Source organism: Mya arenaria, chromosome 2 (assembly GCF_026914265.1).
Source record: "Mya arenaria isolate MELC-2E11 chromosome 2, ASM2691426v1".
Classification (NCBI taxonomy): Eukaryota; Metazoa; Mollusca; class Bivalvia; order Myida; family Myidae; genus Mya; species Mya arenaria.
This window is the reverse complement of record NC_069123.1, coordinates 58,200,186-58,218,881: the sequence shown is the minus strand read 5'-3', so window position 1 is coordinate 58,218,881 and position 18,696 is coordinate 58,200,186. Positions and strand designations below refer to the sequence as shown.

General features: G+C 35.9%; 1 protein-coding gene across 1 annotated transcript; it reads left to right on the top strand.

The window, feature by feature from the left end:
* The first annotated feature begins 1,401 nt into the window (after positions 1–1,401).
* Positions 1,402–18,695, top strand: LOC128243444 (leucine-rich melanocyte differentiation-associated protein-like). Its single transcript, XM_052961233.1, has 7 exons — positions 1,402–1,514; positions 5,924–6,024; positions 6,564–6,690; positions 7,493–7,632; positions 11,213–11,345; positions 11,615–11,693; positions 14,378–18,695. The coding sequence occupies exons 1-7, from the start codon at positions 1,407–1,409 to the stop codon at positions 14,455–14,457; spliced, it is 768 nt and encodes a 255-aa protein (XP_052817193.1). The 5' UTR covers positions 1,402–1,406; the 3' UTR covers positions 14,458–18,695.
* Position 18,696: the final 1 nt, after the last annotated feature.

The window sequence follows — 18,696 nt, the reverse complement described above, 5'->3', positions numbered from 1 at the left end:
GCTTATATCCAAGATAATTTTCCCATAAACATTGCAATGGCTGCTTATTCAAGATACTATTCTCATAAACACTGCAATGGCTGCTCATTCAAGATACTATTCTCATAAACATTGCAATGGCTGCTTATTCAAGATAATTTTCCCACAAACATTGCAATGGCTGCTTATTCAAGATAGTATTCTCATAAACACTGCAATGGCTGCTCATTCAAGATAGTATTCTCATAAACATTGCAATGGCTGCTCATTCAAGATAGTATTCACATAAACATTGCTATGGCTGCTTATTCAAGATAATATTCTCATTAACATTGCAATGGCTGCTCATTCAAGATAATATTCTCATAAACATTGCAATGGATGCTCATTCAAGATAATATTTTCATAAACATTGCTATTAAGTCTTCAGACTATAGGATAAAGGCAGGAGCATACCTTCAGCCTTTTGAACTGTATGCCAATACACTTAAATGGTTTGTCTAAATGTGACATCCTTTCTTTATATTGGTGTCAATATGTTATATGGTGTGAGTGGGAGGGCCGACTCCTGCCAGAGATTTTTTTTCAGAATACAGTTTTAAAGGAACCATTTTCAAGCATTTCGAAAAGCTAACATTCAATCAAATTAAGACAAAATCTTAAACCAAAAAGTATAAATGTATATACACAGGGTCCAAAAAAGCAAGTGGCATAAAAACTTGATTGCTCAATTGTCAAAAGTACTTGCTTTTTAAAAAAGATCATTAAATCGCATGACTTTCAATTCTATTTTGATTTAAACTAGTTAAAATGAAAACTTTTGTAGTGGATGTTTTAAATCTGGGACCCATTTAGCTAAAGAACTTCAGCGAACACGTTATATATTACCTTTTTGGATGTTTAATGTGTTGGAAACATCAAAAAAATAAATATCAACATTAAAGTTATGGAAGCCAGAACTAGGACCCATTACAAATCCTACTTCCAGCTTTAATGGAACACTTCAACTCAAACCAATAATAGGGTATAGAATAGAACAAATTTAAAGAAAGACTCTTTAAAAGCATAATTATCACCGATATCTTTAATTGTACAAAATAGTAAGATTTAAGTTGTACTTTACCTATTGCTAGTGGTCAGCCAACAATTACGTTTCCACGTGCAAAACGTGTCAAACTAAGGGTCGACTCAGTGAAGAGGAAAACATGATTGTGGTTCTTCTTTTAATATAATTTTAGTTGTGTATGTTTTGTTCCGAAAAGCACCAGACTCTTGAAGTGTTTCAGGATATGGAACTACATTATTTCTAAATAAATTATTTATTTAGAAATCAATGAAATCCGTCGTGAAATGATTTATACAGTAACACATATTTTGAGACGACCCTTGATTTATTGTCATGTGACTGTCACGTGGTATCAACTAAAATGGCGGACAACCAAAACAGTAGTCAAAATGATGAAGACATGGAAAATGTGGATTTATCTACATCAATTGTAGACGACAGTGCATGGGAGGGGTTTCAAGACGGACAGGTATAAACATTTGTACATTGCTCACCGTGATTTATTTGTATAAACTCTGTTTTTGATACAATTATTAACTTCCTTGAATTTTGAACGACGTGATTTTTCTGTACCGATGTACTAGCTAAAGAACTCCAGCGAACACGTTATATATTACCTTTTTGGATGTTTAATGTGTTGTAAACATCAAAAAAATAAATATCAACAATAAAGTTGTGGAAGCCAGAACTACAGATGTACATGTATGTGTTTTTACATTTTGTTATTCTTTATGTTTGTTCTTTAAAATAAGCTTTGTCATACTAAATAAGCTGACTTAATAGCATCAGCAGCTAATATTATGCATCTGATAGATTATAAAACATCTTTATACTGTAACGGTCCGCTGTATGCTGCGGATGTGTGTTGTATGCTGCGGATGTGTGTTCATAGTATATCACATTCCGTTTAAACGGAAGTACGTTCATAGTATGTATGTTAACTTGATTGGTAATATGCAAATTAGCAAAGCCCGGGTTCTGTGTGGATTGAGAATTTACTGTATATAAAGACCAGCAGACCCCTTCAGGGTCGAGCATGCTTTTCCCTGAAGGGATCTGTTGGGCTTGTTTGTTTAACGTCGCACGTTATGATACGTTTTTTGTTGGCTGATATTATATTCCAACTTATGTGTGTTTTTTAGCCACAATAATGCACGTATAGGGAACTGTTTTAACATTTGGATATTCATTTTGTTCCTTAAAGGCCACAAGTCGACTGATCCATACCAGTGTAATGTGTATTCTACAACTTAACTCCACAACACTAATCACTTAACTGTTAAATAAAAGCACAAAAGTTCAACTTTATTTTCTAGCCAATACCTTATACTTATTACACTTAAGTGTTTAGTGAAACACCAATAATTAGTTTAATTTAGAGCGACATAAATGTCAATAAAGCATCGCCATTTTGAAAACATCTAGCAGGTGCCCGTTATCTTTCCGCTCAATATACTTAGCGCTGGGATCTGTCATTCTTGGCTAGGAAAACAACAAGTGGGACGCATAGATTTGCCAAATTAAAAATGGTCAAAGACTCTGAAGTGTGCTGTTTATATGGACTAGTGTTTTTTTATGCGCGGGCAAAATTTAAGGAACTCCTATGATGCAGACTTTCTTTATATTGGTGTCAATATGTTATATGGGGTGTGAGTGGGAGGGCCAACTCCTGCCAGAGTTTTTTTCTTCTTTCTACCAAACACAATTAAATACTAATTGTTCTCTTATTGCAGTTAAGAATTGTGCGCTGTCAAAGCCTATTAAAAATGAATAGTTTTGCTAGTCAGAGTTATGCACCAGTCAATTGTAACCACGCACACACGAGGTAAGGCCCATTCCCTGCTATTTTCAGCACAAAATTAAACCCCATGGCATTCACTCGGCACTGCCAGGCCACCTGGAAGGTACAAACATGGCCCATTTCCCCTCCTGTCCCTGGTATACCCCTAGACCTAGGAGGGCTGTAGTTACAACTGACTGGTGCATTAGAAAATGACATAAAGATAACTTATTCATAGAAATCAAGTCTAGTGCTGAATCACAAAGTAGAAATGTTATCTGATAATTGGCACTCTGTTGATGCCTTTTATGCACACTCGGTTGAAGGGTTGAAATTTTGCTTTAGTGTCAAATAACTATGCTTTTATTTTGGACAAAACAATTGGACTAGATCAATTCTTTGTATTTAGAACCTATAGTGGGAATAAAATGAAACCACTGAAAATATGGTACATTAATGAAAAAGATACATGTAGAAAAATTGACTGGGGGCTGGTTCAGGGGCTGGGTCATTCTTAAATATGGCTATGATTTTTGTGTTTAGCGAGCTGTATATATCTTACATAATTGTTTATTAATCCAAATAGCCTTGTGTATATGCATTGTATCATTTTCATGTAAGTACATGTTGTTTTCATGATGATGACACAATGCATTAAATATATATATTTTTATTTTTTAGATAACATTATGATTTATCTTATTCAATGTATACTCTCCATACTCAATAATTGTGTTGCTTTAAGTACAATGTTGACTTTTGCATAATTGTGGTCAGATGGGTGACTGTTAAATGACATCAAAACAAATAGCACTTTCATCCATTTTTGCTCACTTACATTCTTGATGTTATCAAATTAGAACAAGAGAGGCTGCTGCACTGTACTGATCAGCTGTTGATATTTACCTGAGTATGTTATCTCCTGGCACGTTTCAAACAAGATATTTCATTATCTTATTACCAATTATGACTGAAGTGACAACAGTAAAAGTAATAGTTAACACAACCCAAATTATTGAATCATACAGGAACTCTACAGCGCAAGTGTATAATTTTAAGTTGTCAAGGAAATCATTTGATAAATAGCGGCCAGAATAAATGAATTGCTTTTTAGCTCACCTGAGCACGAAGCGCTCAAGGTAAGCTATTGTGATCGGTCTATGTCCGGCGTCTGTCGTCCGTCGTCTGTCATCTGGCGTCCGGCGTTCGACGTCAACAATTGGTTATAATCATCTTCTTTTCCTAAACCAATTGGACAATTTTGCTGAAACTTCATAGGAATGATCCTTTGTTGGTGCTTTTTCAAAAGTGCTCAAGGAAATGAATTCCATGCAGAATTCTTGTTGCCATGGCAACCTGAAGGAAAAGTGTCAACAATTTGTTATAATCATTATCTACTCCTAAACCTCTTGGACAATTTTAATGAAACTTCATAGGAATGATCCTTGGTTGGTGCTTTTTCAAAGCTGTTCAAAGAAATGAATTCCATGCATACCTCTGGTTGCCATGGCAACCTAAAGGAAAAGCGTCAACAATTGGTTATTATCATCATCTTCTCCTAAACCCCTTGGACAATTTTAATGAAACTTCATAGGAATAATCCTTTGTTGGTGCTTTTTCAAAAGTGTTCAAAGAAATGAATTCCATGCAGAACTCTGGTTGCCATGGCAACCTAAAGGAAAAGTGTCAACATTTTGTTATAATCATAATCTTCTCCTAAACCTCTAGGACAATTTTAATGAAACTATATAGGAATTATCCTTGGTTGGTGCTTTTTCAAAAGTGTTAAAAAAAATTAATTTCATGCAGACCTCTGGTTGCCATGGCAACCTAAAGGAAAAGTGTCAACAATTTGTTATAATCATCATCTACTCCTAAACCTCTTGGACAATTTTAATGAAACTTCATAGGAGTAATCCTTGGTTGGTGCTTTTTCAAAATTGTTCAAAGAAATGAATTCCATGCAGAACTCTGGTTGCCATGGCAACCTAAAGGAAAAATTACAAAACTTAATTTGGCAAGATTTAATACTATGAGGCATAGTGCTTAAATATTTGGTGGGTAACATTGTCTATTGGTTACCTACCATGTTTATTCAAGTTTTGCCCCTGGAGGAAAATTGGCCTCACCCCTTCGGTTACAAGGTCATTATAAATACATTTTGTTAAAATCTGATAGTTATGTAAAGTTTACTCTTGAAGCAAGGGCAGCAAGTCTTGCTATATGGTCTCCCTTTTTGTTGGAGATTCCACTACTTTCTATTTTTAGTAACAAGGGAATAGATTTTATATTTTATTAAGTCTTCAACATACATGTAGTCACTTCTAAGGTAATTATTGTTCTGTTTTTAGGTTCATAGATTCAAATAATTATTATACAATTTATTCTTTGGAAGAAATTTCATTTTTTCTTAATTTTAAATTTAATAATCAGACTTTTCCATTGATCTTTATGTAGATTATTGTAATATTCATGTAGATTATTCTAAGCTACACTCTTATCTTCTGTGTGGATAGTGTTATTTACTTACAACTTATATAAGGAAAAAAAATATTATGAACATTAGAAGGAAGGTGATTTTGTCCTAGATGGAAGATGTGATAATATTAGTTCAATGTGTTCTGATATTTGATTTTTAGAGCTTAAGGCAGTTTATTGATTTTATTGGGTTGTGCACTGTTTGTGTATCTATACTAAAAGTTCTTTCAGTGTGCAAGCAATTTTACATAGTTTTGTCAGTGTGCAGGCAATTGAACAACGTCCTGTCGGTGTGCAGGCAATTGAACAAAGTCCTGTCAGTGTGCAGGCAACTGAAATAAGTCCTGTCAGTGTGCAGGTATCTGTACCAAGAGCTGTCAGTGTGCAGTCAATTATCAAGTCATGTCAGTGTGCAGGCAACTGAACAAAGTCCTGTCAGTGTGCAGGTATGATAATAAAATTTTGTCAGTGTGCAGTCAATCATCAAGTCCTGTCAGTGTGCAGGCAACTGAACAAAATCTTGTCAGTGTGCAGGAAACTGTGACAAGTCCTGTCAGTGTGCAGGCAACTGTGACAAGTCCTGTCAGTGATTATCCAGGCAAGTTTAATTCTCTTTTCAGTTATCATTTATAGGAAATGAAGTAGAATCTATACCTCAGAAGTTGATAGATGACTACTCAAAAGTCACACGAAGATTAGATCTGAGCTTCAATAACATCAGGTAAACACAACTGGCCAATAAACTTTGCTAAAGCCATATACTAGTACATAGAATTAATCTGAACAATATACAGTCTGTGAAATAATTTTTTCAATTAAGGAGTTACTTGGCCTCTTAAACATGCCAACTGACAAAGTTTGGAATTATTAGTTTATAGCATGGCAAAAATTTGAAGAAGTTTTGGTGTATCAGTCTTTAAACAAACATGTACCCGGTAGTTGAAAAAATGTGTATAATAATTTTAGATATTGATTGATGACCAGTTGTAATAAGTCGCAACAAGTTTGTAATTCAGTCATGCTACTGGTTCTTGACAATTGTAGATAATCTTGTGCAATAGTAAGACAAATCAGTCAATATCTTGCGACTTGTCATGCTGCAAGGCGCAGAACAAACTGGGACAGGTCTTACTGTGTAACTGCTGTGATGACCAAGACAAAAACCTTTAAGCAATATTATTATATTAAAGATTGTTAGATAGTAATTATAATAAAAATAATAATAATGATAATAATAAGAATAATTATTCTCCGTTTTAGCTGTGTGGATGGTCTGGAGGAGTTTTGTCACCTGGAGGAGCTGGTGCTGGACAACAACACTCTTGGGGACACTACCATCTTTCCCCGGCTGGACAATCTACACACACTCACACTCAACAAAAACAAGGTATACTCACACTCAAAATATGACTAAGTCAGTCTACATTCTAAAATGCAAGGTACATGCACACTGCTTACACTGAGCAAAATCAATGTACACTTTTACAACCTAACATTTATCTGTCAATGAATACAAACAACTCTCCCACTTAAGAAGTATAAAGTACACTCGCACTAAACAAATACAAGGAACACTCACACTTTAAAGTATATAAAAAACACTCACACTCGAGAAGGATGAAGTACACTCACGCTCAACAAATACAAAGAACACTCACACTGAAGAAGTGAAAAATACTCTCGCACTCAACAGATATAAAGAACACTCACATTGCAGAAGTATAAATTACACTCACACTCAACAAATACAAAGAACACTCTTGCTTAAGAAATATGAAGTGCACTCACACTAAACAAATACAATGAACACTCACACCTACAAAGTATAAAATACACTCACACAAAAAAAATACAAAGAACACTCACACTTAAGAAATATAAAGTACCGGTACACTCATGAATACTAAACACATACAAAGAACACTCACAATCCCAGGTTACAAGGTTTACAAACTTAACAGTATGTAAGATCTCTATAAATTATCGACACAGACTTTATTTAACTTAAGCAGATATTGTTTTAATTTGTACTAATATCTAAATATTTGTGTTTTGAAGTGTAATAATGTTATTTCTTATTTGTTATCCCAAGATGCTTATGCAAAAAATACTTTCAGATAAAATCAAACTAATACAGACAAAGCATAAGTAATTGTTACTGTTGTCATAGTAAATATTTTTGCATTCAGTTGACAGACTTGGACCACTTGTTAGAAGACATAAAGGTCAAGTTTCCGCGACTGAAGTATTTGAGCCTGCTTGGTAACTCAGCCTGCCCAAATCAGCTGTCTTCAATGGAGAAAGATGAAGAAGACTACCAGAGATATAGGTGTGTATGGGGGACTAGTGTATGACCTTGGGATGAATCAGACATATGGGTGTGTATGGGGGCCTGTTGTATGACCTTGGGATGAATCAGACATATAGGTGTGTATGGGGGCCTGTTGTATGACCTTGGGATGAATCAGACATATAGGTGTGTATGGGGGCCTGTTGTATGACCTTGGGGTGAATCAGACATATAGGTGTGTATGGGGGACTATTGTATGACCTTGGGATGAATCAGACATATAGGTGTGTATGGGGGACTATTGTATGACCTTGGGGTGAATCAGACATATAGGTGTGTATGGGGGACTATTGTATGACCTTGGGATGAATCAGACATATAGGTGTGTATGGGGGACTATTGTATGACCTTGGGGTGAATCAGAGATTTAGGTGTGTATGGAGGACTATTGTATGACATTGGGGTGAACCAGAGATATAGGTGTGTATGGGGGACTTTTGTATGACCTTGGGGTGAATCAGAGATTTAGGTGTGTATGGGGGACTATTGTATGACCTTGGGGTGAATCAGAGATTTAGGTGTGTATGGGGGACTATTGTATGACATTGGGGTGAATCAGAGATATAGGTGTGTATGGGGGACTGTTATATGACCTTGGGGTGAATCAGAGATTTAGGTGTGTATGGGGGACTATTGTATGACCTTGGGATGAATGAGAGATATAGGTGTAATAAGGGGCTTTTTGTATGACCTTGGGAGGGATCAGAGATATAGGTGTGTTTGGAGGCCTGTTGTATGACCTTGGGATGGATCAGAGATATAGGTGTGTATGGGGGCCTGTTGTATGACCTTGGGATGGATCAGAGGTAAAGGTGTGTTTGGGGTGGCCTGTTGTATGACCTTGGCATGGAACAGAGATAAAGGTTTGTATGGGGGCCAGTTGTCTGGCCTTGGGTTGGATCAGAGGTATAGGTTTGTATGTGCGACTGTTGTATGACCTTGGGATAGATCAGAGGTATGGGTGACTGTTGTATGACCTTGGGATGGATTAGAGATATATATGTGTATGGGTGACTGTTGTATGACCTTGGGATGGATCAGATATATCGATGCATATGGGGCCTGTTATATGACCTTGGCATGGATCAGATATATCGGTGTATATGGGGGCCTGTTGTATGACCTTGGCATGGATCAGAGATATAGGTGCGTATGGGGGACTGTTGAATGCCCTTGGGATGGATCAGAGATATGGGTGTGTTTGGGGTGGCCTGTTGTATGACCTTGGCGTGGATCAGAGATATAGGTGTGAATGTGTGACTGTTGTATGACTTTGGCATGGATCAGAGATATAGGTGTCGTGTGTATGTGCGACTGTTGTTTGACCTTGGCATGGATCAGAGATATCCGTGTATATGGGGGGCCTGATGTATTACCTTGACATGGATCAGATATATCGGTGTGTATGGGGGACTGTCTTATGACTTTGGGATGGATCAGAGATAAAGGTGTGTATGGGGGACTGTTATATGACCTTGGAATGGATCAGAGATATAGGTTTGTATGGGGGCCTGTTGTATGACCTTGGGATGGATCAGAGATATTGGTGTGTATGGGGGACTGATGTATGACCTTGGCATGTTTCAGATATATAGGTGTCGTGTGTATGGGGGCTTGTTGTATGACCTTGGGATGGATCAGAGATATAGGTGTGTATGGGGGCCTGTTGTATGACCTTAGGATGGATCAGAGATATGGGTGTGTATGGGGCCCTGTTGTATGACCTTGGGATGGATCAGAGATATAGGTGTGTATTGGGGCCTGTTCTATGACCTTGGCATGTTTCAGAGATATAGGTGTGTATGGGGGCCTGTTCTATGACCTTGGGATGGATCAGAGTAATAGGTGTGTTTAGGGGCCTGTTGTATGACCTTGGCATGGATCAGAGATATAGGTGTGTATGGGGGCTTTTTGTATGACCTTGGGATGGATCCCATTATTTCGTTGTCATTGTCACCTTCATTGTCAGTGTGAAATACTATAATCTTGGTCATAAAATGGTGTTTTTAGCTCACCTGAACACAAAATGCACGATTGTGATATATGACTGTCCGTCGTCCATCATTAACATTTTTCTTTAAACAACTTGTCTTTAACCACTATGTCAATTGCAACCAAATTCCACAAGATTATTCATTGGTTGGTTCTTTCCAGGATTTATTAAAATAGAATTGTTCCATGTATAACTCTGCTTGCCAAGGCAACTAAAAGGAAAACATTTGAAAATTGTTCGCTCAGAAATTGGTAATATTTCAAAATAAATTCACAGAAATGTTTTTACAGTTGTCTTTTATCAAATTCATCCAAGGCATGTTTGTTCGTTTAAAACTTTGCCTTGGTTAGTTTTCACTATATGACTATAATTCTATATATTTTTTAGTAATATCTTTGAAAATCTTCTTCTCTGAAACCCAAGATCTTGATATTTGGTAGTGGCCCTTTACCTAGATTGTACAAATTATGTTCATGGGGTTGCACTGGCCTGGCTTAATAGGGGGGCCCAGGTTTTCTATATACTTATATCTTAAAATTTTAAAATCTTCTTTGAAACAGCATGGCCCAGACAATTGATATTTGGTACAAAGTCTTTTGTAGTGGCTTTCACTAAAATTGTTCAAATAATGTCCGAGGTTAAAGCTGGCCACATCCCAGGGGTTCAAGGTTTGCTATATACCAGTATAGAAATAATCTTTGAAAAACTCTGAAATTGCAAGCCCAGATCATTTTAATTTGTATGTAGTCTCATGTAGTGGTTTGTAACTACCTACATCAAATGCAACCAATGACTTCCTCAGCAACCAATGATTACCTTAGGAACCCATGGTTTCCTGAGCAACCAATAATTCTTCATAACCAGTTTCTTTCTTAGCAACAGCTTATGACTTCCTAATCAGCCGCTTACTTACTAAGCAACCAACGATTTCCATAGCAACAAGTGACTACCTAAGCAACTGGCTTCCTTATCAACCAGTGACTTCCTTATTAATCACTTACTTATAAACTACCAATGACTTCCTTAGCAACAAAAGACTAAATAAGAAGCCAATGATTTTCTTAGCAACCAATGACTTCATATCAACCACTTACTTATTAAGCATCCACTTTCTTCCCTTGCAACCAATAAACTCCTTAGCATCCATTGATTTTTTGCAACCACTTCCTTAGCAACCAATGACCTCCTTGTTGTATGACCTTAGGATTGACTTACTTAGTGACAATTAATTTACTTAGCAACAAAGGACTTTCTTTTGCAACCATTGCCTTCTTTACCAACTCATTCATTAATTCCACCCTACAACTTTCTTATGAACTAATGACTTCCTTAAGAACCAATTGCCTTAGCAACTACCTGCATCCATAGCTACCAATGACTTCCTTTTCAACCAATCACTTCCTAAGCTGGTTTGATCAAACCATGGAATTATAAATTGTTTTTTGAAAGGAATGCCATAGCTTTGGAGATCGGTTGTGGTTTAATGGCATAATTCCCAATGTCATAGACCTGCTTGCATGTACTTCTGTTATGTACTATAAGGTCCGATTGTTCCTTCCCCTTCAGGTACTATGTGCTGTACAGATTACCCACGCTGAAGTTTCTGGACTCAACACAGGTGACAGCAGCAGATCTCAAAGAGGCCAACCGTGTTGGCCCATTTATGTGTGTCGTGCGGGGACCAGAAGACACCTCAAAAGTATGGTTGTTTTACACGCTGTTGAAATGTTGTGCATTCAAGTATAAAAACACCATTATTTTCACAACTTTCATACTTTTTCGTTCGACAAATTAACTGTCAAATGAATTCAGTCAAATTCAAAATATTTAATGTCATAAGTTTGTAAAACATGCTTAATTTACAATAATTCTTTTGCTTAGAAAGTTTCTATAAAATAGCAATTTTATGGGGGGAAAAATACTGCTAAGCTTTGTACTGCATCCTTACAATGTTGCTGTATATTTAAGGCCCCTGAAGAGTCACCCCCTTCACCAACCCAGTATACCCCTCTTCCACAGAACGCCCGCAGTTCTGATGACCATTTGAGTGAGTTCATAGTGTTATTCTTTTTTAACCATGTGTCATATGCCAGCAGTTTTCATCCAAAATAAAATTTTGGTAAATATGTGTTCTTGGTTGACAGAATTATTGTAGTTTTATTTATTTGTAGTTCAACAGTTGTTGTTTTTAGCTCTACTGGCCAAAGGCCAGAAGAGCTTATGCGATGGTAATGTGTACGTAGTATGTGCATCCGTGCGTCCGTGCGTCCCTGCGTCTGTAAACAATTGCTTGTGAACACGATACAGTCTTCAGTTTTGATTGTATCTTGATGAAACTTGTACAGTATCTAGATATCCATTAGAGCTGGGTTCCTTTTCGAAAACCAGCCAGATCCGCCCATGCATGCCTAGATTATGGCCCTTGATAGTATAAAAAAATGCTATTGTGTAAACAATTGGTTGTGAACATGATACAGTCTTCAGTTTTGATTGTATCTCGATGAAACTTGTACAGTATCTAGATATCAATTAGAGCTTGGTTCCTTTCGAAAACCAGCAAGATCCGCCCATGAATGCCTAGATTATGGGCCATGAAAGTTTCAAAGAAATCCTTTCTATTTTTAGCCAGGTCTGCATGAGCGAATTCTACTTTTAGCCAAGTTTACATGTACATGTAAATTCAAGTCTAGAGTTAAGGGAGACAATTTGCAAGTCTAGGATTTTGAGAGACAATTTGCCTTTTGCTTCTGCAGCTGATTTTGTGAAATACTCTGCCTTGTTCTTGTTGAAAGCCCAATGGCCATTTTTTAGCTTTAAGTTCTGTAGTTTGCTCATTCATCTTAACAAAATTGGTTGTGAATGTTTAAGTTATGCACCTGGTGTCATTAGTGGCCACACCCAGGGTTAACAGGTTTGGTAAACATAAATCTGGAAAGGTTTGAAAATCTTTTTGTGTGTTCGTGCATCCATCTCAGCACAATTGATTGTGAATGTTTGTTCAAATTGATCAATGTTGTCCTAGGATGCCCTTGACTTTGACCAACTTTTAAAACTACAGAAATTTTTACTATGAGTACAGTTTTGAAAGCATTTTTTTTTTGGTCAGATGACTTTTACTTGGCACATATTAAAATAGTTCATGCAACTTATCTGCTTAAAATACTTTCTGGGCTCAGATGTGGAACGTGCTATGTTTTCAGGTAACCCGAACACAAAACATAAACTATATGTCTGTTGCCTTTTACCCATACATACATGCTCTGGATTGATATGACCACAAAAGCCATGCCAGTAGAGCAAAGGCCCTTTTGGGCCTCTTGTTAGCTCTACTGGCCAAAGGCCAGAAGAGCTTATGCGATGGTAATGTGTACGTAGTATGTGCATCCGTGCGGTCGTGCATTCGTGCGTCTGTAAACAATTGCTTGTGAACGCGATACAGTCTTCAGTTTTGATTGTATCTCGATGAAACTTGTACAGTATTTAGATATCCATTAGAGCTGGGTTCCTTTCGAAAACCAGCCAGATCCGACCATGCATGCCTAGATTATGGCCCTTGATAGTATAAAAAAATGCTATTGTGTAAACAATTGGTTGTAAACAATTGGTTGTGAACACGATACAGTCTTCAGTTTTTATTGTATCTCAATGAAACTTGTACAGTATCTAGATATCCATTAGAGCTCGGTTCCTTTCGAAAACCAGCCAGATCCGCCCATGAATGCCTAGATTATGGGCCATGAAAGTTTTAAAGAAATGCTCTCTATTTTTAGCCAGGTCTGCATGAGCGAATTCTATTTTTAGCCAAGTTTACATGTACATGTAAATTCAAGTCTAGAGTTAAGGGAGACAATTTGCAAGTCTAGGATTTTGAGAGACAATGTGCTTTTTGCTTCTGCAGCTGATTTTGTGAATTACTCTGCCTTGTTCTTGTTGAAAGCCCAAAGGCCATTTTTTAGCTTTAAGTTCTGTAGTTTGCACATTCATCTTAACAAAATTGGTTGTGAATGTTTAAGTTATGCACCTGGTGTCATTACTGGCCACACCCAGGGTTAACAGGTTTGGTAAACATAAATCTGGAAAGGTTTGAAAATCTTTTTGTGTGTTCGTGCATCCATCTCAGCACAATTGATTGTGAATGTTTGTTCAAATTGATCAATGTTGTCCTAGGATGCCCTTGACTTTGACCTTTTGACCAACTTTTTTTAACTTTTAAAACTACAGAAATTTTTACTATGAGTACAGTTTTGAAAGCATTTTTTTTTTGTCAGATGACTTTTACTTGGCACATATTAAAATAGTTCATGGAACTAATCTGCTTACAATACTTTCTTGGCTCAGATGTTGAACATGCTACGTTTTCAGGTAAGCCAAACACAAAACATAAACCATATGTCTGTTGCCTTTTACCCATACATACATGCTCTGGATTGATATGACCACAAAAGCCATGCCAGTAGAGCATAGGCCCTTTTGGGCCTCTTGTTTAAACCATGCCTGACTTCGGGGAAAAGTACTATGATGTGACTCATAAATGTTTTGAATGATAAAAATGAACAAAATTGTAATTTCACAAGGTGTCTAAATGGATAGTGTATAGGTAATAGTTTCAGTTCACAAGCTGTTGAAAAAGTAAGTCAAAACCAAACGGAAAACCTTTCTGACATTGTCCTTTTAAATGGAAAGGAATCAAAGTGATCTTTACATATAACTTTTCAAATGTCTCTGTTTCAGGTACATTTGGTAAAAGCAAGTATGTGTACTATGGGAAACATTCTGAAGGAAACAGATTTATACGCAATAATGATCTCTGATCAAACCTGTGACAACAGCTTTTTTTTAAAAATTACAGGGCAAACAACATTATTATATATTAAGAACAAGGAGAATGAACCATCTGTAAATCTTACATAAATGGCACAACTAGAAAATGAGTATGTGCTACAATAGAGAGAAGATTGATGCATGGATGCAAGGATACAAGTAGATTCATTTCAGTGAAGATTTTGTAATTATGAGATTAGAACATTGTGTGTTTAGTCATGCCTGTGTTGAATCATCAAATAGAAGAAAATGATTGATCAGATGTGTTGTTATTCCAAATTAGGAGAACATGTGTCATCATTTTATTCCTTTTGTTTTGTGTATAAAGTGCAAGTGCAAACTGTTAATGAAAGCTATACAAAGCACTATAAAGTAGGGCAATATGCTTCTACGGACCAAGATGATGTCATGGAAACAGGGTATATTCTGCAAGGTCTTCGGTTTTTGCTTTTATTGGGGTGGTTATAACATGACAGACACTGTTTTTAGCTCACCAGAGCACAAAGTGCTCAAGGTCAGCTATTGTGATCGGTCTTTGTCCGGCATCCGTCCGTAAGTCCATCCGTCCGTCCGTCAACAATTGCTTAAAAAACATCTCCTCTGAAACTACCAGGCCAAATTCAATGAAACTTCACAGGAAGCTTCCTTGGGTGACCCTCTACAAAAATACAACAAGTGGTCATGATTTATCAACAACAACAACAAAATGGTTGACTTCCTGTTTTGCTTAAAAAAACTTCTCTGAAACTACCACTCCAAATTCAATGAAACTTTACAGGAAGCTTCCTTTGGTGACCCTCTACAAAAATACAACAAGGGGGTCATGATTTATCAGCAACAACAGCAACAACAACAAAATGGCTGACTTCCTGCTTTGCTTTAAAAAAACATCTCTGAAACTACCAGTCCAACATCAATTTAACTTTACAGGAAGCTTCCTTGGGTGACCCTCTACAAAAAAACAACAAGGGGTCACAATTGATCAACAACAACAAAATGGCCAAAATGTTAAAATCTGATAGTTATCTAAAGTTTACTCTTGAAGCAAGGGCAGCAAGTCTTGCTATTTGGGCTCCCTTTTTGTGGAGATTCCACTACTTTCTATTATTAGTAACAAGGGAATAGATTTTAAATTTTATTAAGTCTTCAAAATAGTCACTTCTAAGGCAATTATTGGTCATTTTTTTTCGGTTCATAGATTCAAATCATTTTTACTTAATGATAAATTTAATAATCAGACTTTTCCATTGAACTTAAGTAGATTATTGTAAACTTCATATAGATTATTCTAAGCTACAATCTTATCTTCTGTGTGGATAGTGAATAAGCCTTTATATATGAAGAACATTTTGATTCTTAACACTTGAATGAAGATGATGTTGACCAAGATGGAAACAGCGATAATATTAGTGGAAGGTGCTGATTGTGTTCTGATATTTGATTTTTAGAGCTTAAGGCAGTTTATTGATTTTATTGGATGGTGCACTGTTTGTTGTTTGTGTATCTATACTAAAAGTTATTTCAGTGTGCAAGCAATTTAACATAGTTTTGTCAGTGTGCAGGCAATTGAAAGAAGTCCTGTCAGTGTGCAGGCAATTGAACAAAGTCCTGTCAGTGTGCAGGTAACTGAAAAAAAGTCCTGTCAGTGTGCAGGTATCTGTACCAAGTGCTGTCAGTGTGCAGTCAATTATCAAGTCCTTTCAGTGTGCAGGCAACTGAACAATGTCCTGTCAGTGTGCAGGTATGAGAAACAAATTCTGTCAGTGTGCAGTCAATCATCAAGTCCTGTCAGTGTGCATTCAATCGTCAGTGTGCAGGAAACTGTGACAAGTCCTGTCAGTGTGTAGGCAACTGTGACAAGTCCTGTCAGTGATTATCCAGGCAACATGTTTGACCAGTATGTTTTTCAATATTCTTTGAGAACAAATATCAAGCTTTATTGATTACAAAGTTTAAACTCTTTTACTCAGGTGAGCGATTTAGGGCCATCATGGCCCTCTTGTTAATATAATAGTAACACTAAATGTAATGTTATACAAATATATTTCCTTTTTACTACATATATATATATACATGTATATATGAAAATTGCTGTACAGTTTGACTTTTTTGTATTGTCTCTATATATATACTGATGTATTAGACCTTAGTGATAGTCATTTTGTCATATATATCTTTGCACATTGTAAAATCAGTAGTGCTTTTTTATTCTACACAATTATATACTAAAAAAGGAGGACATTGCAGCTTAGTTGAAGTTTTGTATGAAGCATTTATTGTACACATAGCTCATAGCCACTCTTTGAATTGATTTAAAACTTTGTCCGCATATGCGGGTGAAATAGACAATCAAGTAACATAACTTGTGATTGTATTATTTAAAAGTTATGGCCATTTTTTTAATTTTATTATTAGCTCGACTATTCGAAGAATAAGGAGGGCTATACTACTCGCCCCAGCGTCGGCGTCGGTGTCCAGTTAAAGTTTAAGGGCAAGTTGGGATTTTCACTTATAAGTCCAATACCCTTCATTCAATTGACTAAATACTTCACACAGTTGTTCAGGGCCATCACATGATGAGGTTGGATAACTCCATATTATCGTTTACACATATTATGGCTCCCGATTGACTATGGAACTTAGGTTAAAGTTTTAGGGCAGGTTAGGATATTTATATACTTCTATACCCTTCGTTCAATTGATTTAATACTTCATACAGTTGTTCAGGACCATCACCCAATGAGGTTACATAACTCCATATTATTCTTAATACAAGTTATGACCCCTGATTGACTTAGGTTAAAGTTTTAGGGCAAGTTAAAGTTTAAGGCAAGTTGGGATTTTAATAAAAAAAACATCTATACCTTTCATTCAATGCACTTATTAAAATTCAAAATTATTGATGACCATCTTACAACAAGAAACATAACTCAATTTTAACCCTAAATACAAATTATGGCCCTTGAATTACTACTATTTTTTTTTTTTTTTTTTTCAATATCTTTTGAAAGGCATATCTGTATATTCTTAACCACATTTTCATAATGGGAAATCAAAGTCAAAGCGGCATAGTCGAGCACGCTGTCTTACGACAGCTCTTGTATTTTCATGCAAGCCACTACCCTGCAAGTATTGCGATAAAAATCAATGAAAATTTATATCATCTAGTTTGTTGATGCCGTTCACAGTCTTGATGCTTTGAATAAAACTCAGAAAAGGGCTTATACTTAGTAAAACCAGTTTGAAATAAACAATAAACATGACAAGAGCACTTCATTTCATAGTTTCTAAAGTGGCACAGAAGCTTGAAAAAAATTATTAACACCATTTCTTAGTCAACAGGATACAGTAGTTGCGTGGCTTTCACGAAGATGTAACCTTTTCAATTCAAATATACTAACTAGTCTAGTTTAGTGTAAAATATGCCAAAATGCATCACAAGCAAGATATGGCATCTTACAGTGACTTAAGAATACCTTATATTTTAAAGTATTTTTGCAGCATGCAATTCTGTGATATGTTTTCAGAAACAGTGTAAATGGGTTTTATGGTACATATTTTATACTCATATTTTCATTATTTTCATATCTGCATATAGACGTGGATGTGCAAGTTTACTTACAGATATAAAGAAAACTACGTGCAAATTTTTTTAATTTTTTTTTTGTCAGAAAGCTAAAATGTTGTATGTTTATTTTCATCATTATCCAGAGTCTTAAGATTAAAACTCACTACATTTTGCAGAATAAAAAAAGAACATTGCCTAATATTATAGGTATTTGCTCAATTTAAGTGAAATATTCTACTGAATATATTAGCATTTCTTTTTATAATATATGTAACTGGTCACTATCATTGTCAATGACAGTACTAGGTCATATAGCGCCTTTTGAAGTTTAATGGCTATTTCCTGCAATGATCTTATACAGCATGTATAAAAGAACTGTAGTAGTGATTCAGAACTTAGTATCTTGTTTAAAAGTAAGATTTTTGGCTAACTTTTGGCAACATACATATATGTCATGTGTGTTTGAAAATTTGTTGCTGCAGTTTTTAAAGTTGATACAAAAATATTGTTTGGCAATTAATATGACAACATTTTGGCATCAGCTGATGAAAACAGAAATGCTTTGTTATTGATACTTTAAATTCTGTGTTTCTTCAATGTATTCTTTGCTGTACTTATTATTTCTGCAATTGGATGAAAACATTAAAACTACAATGTCTAT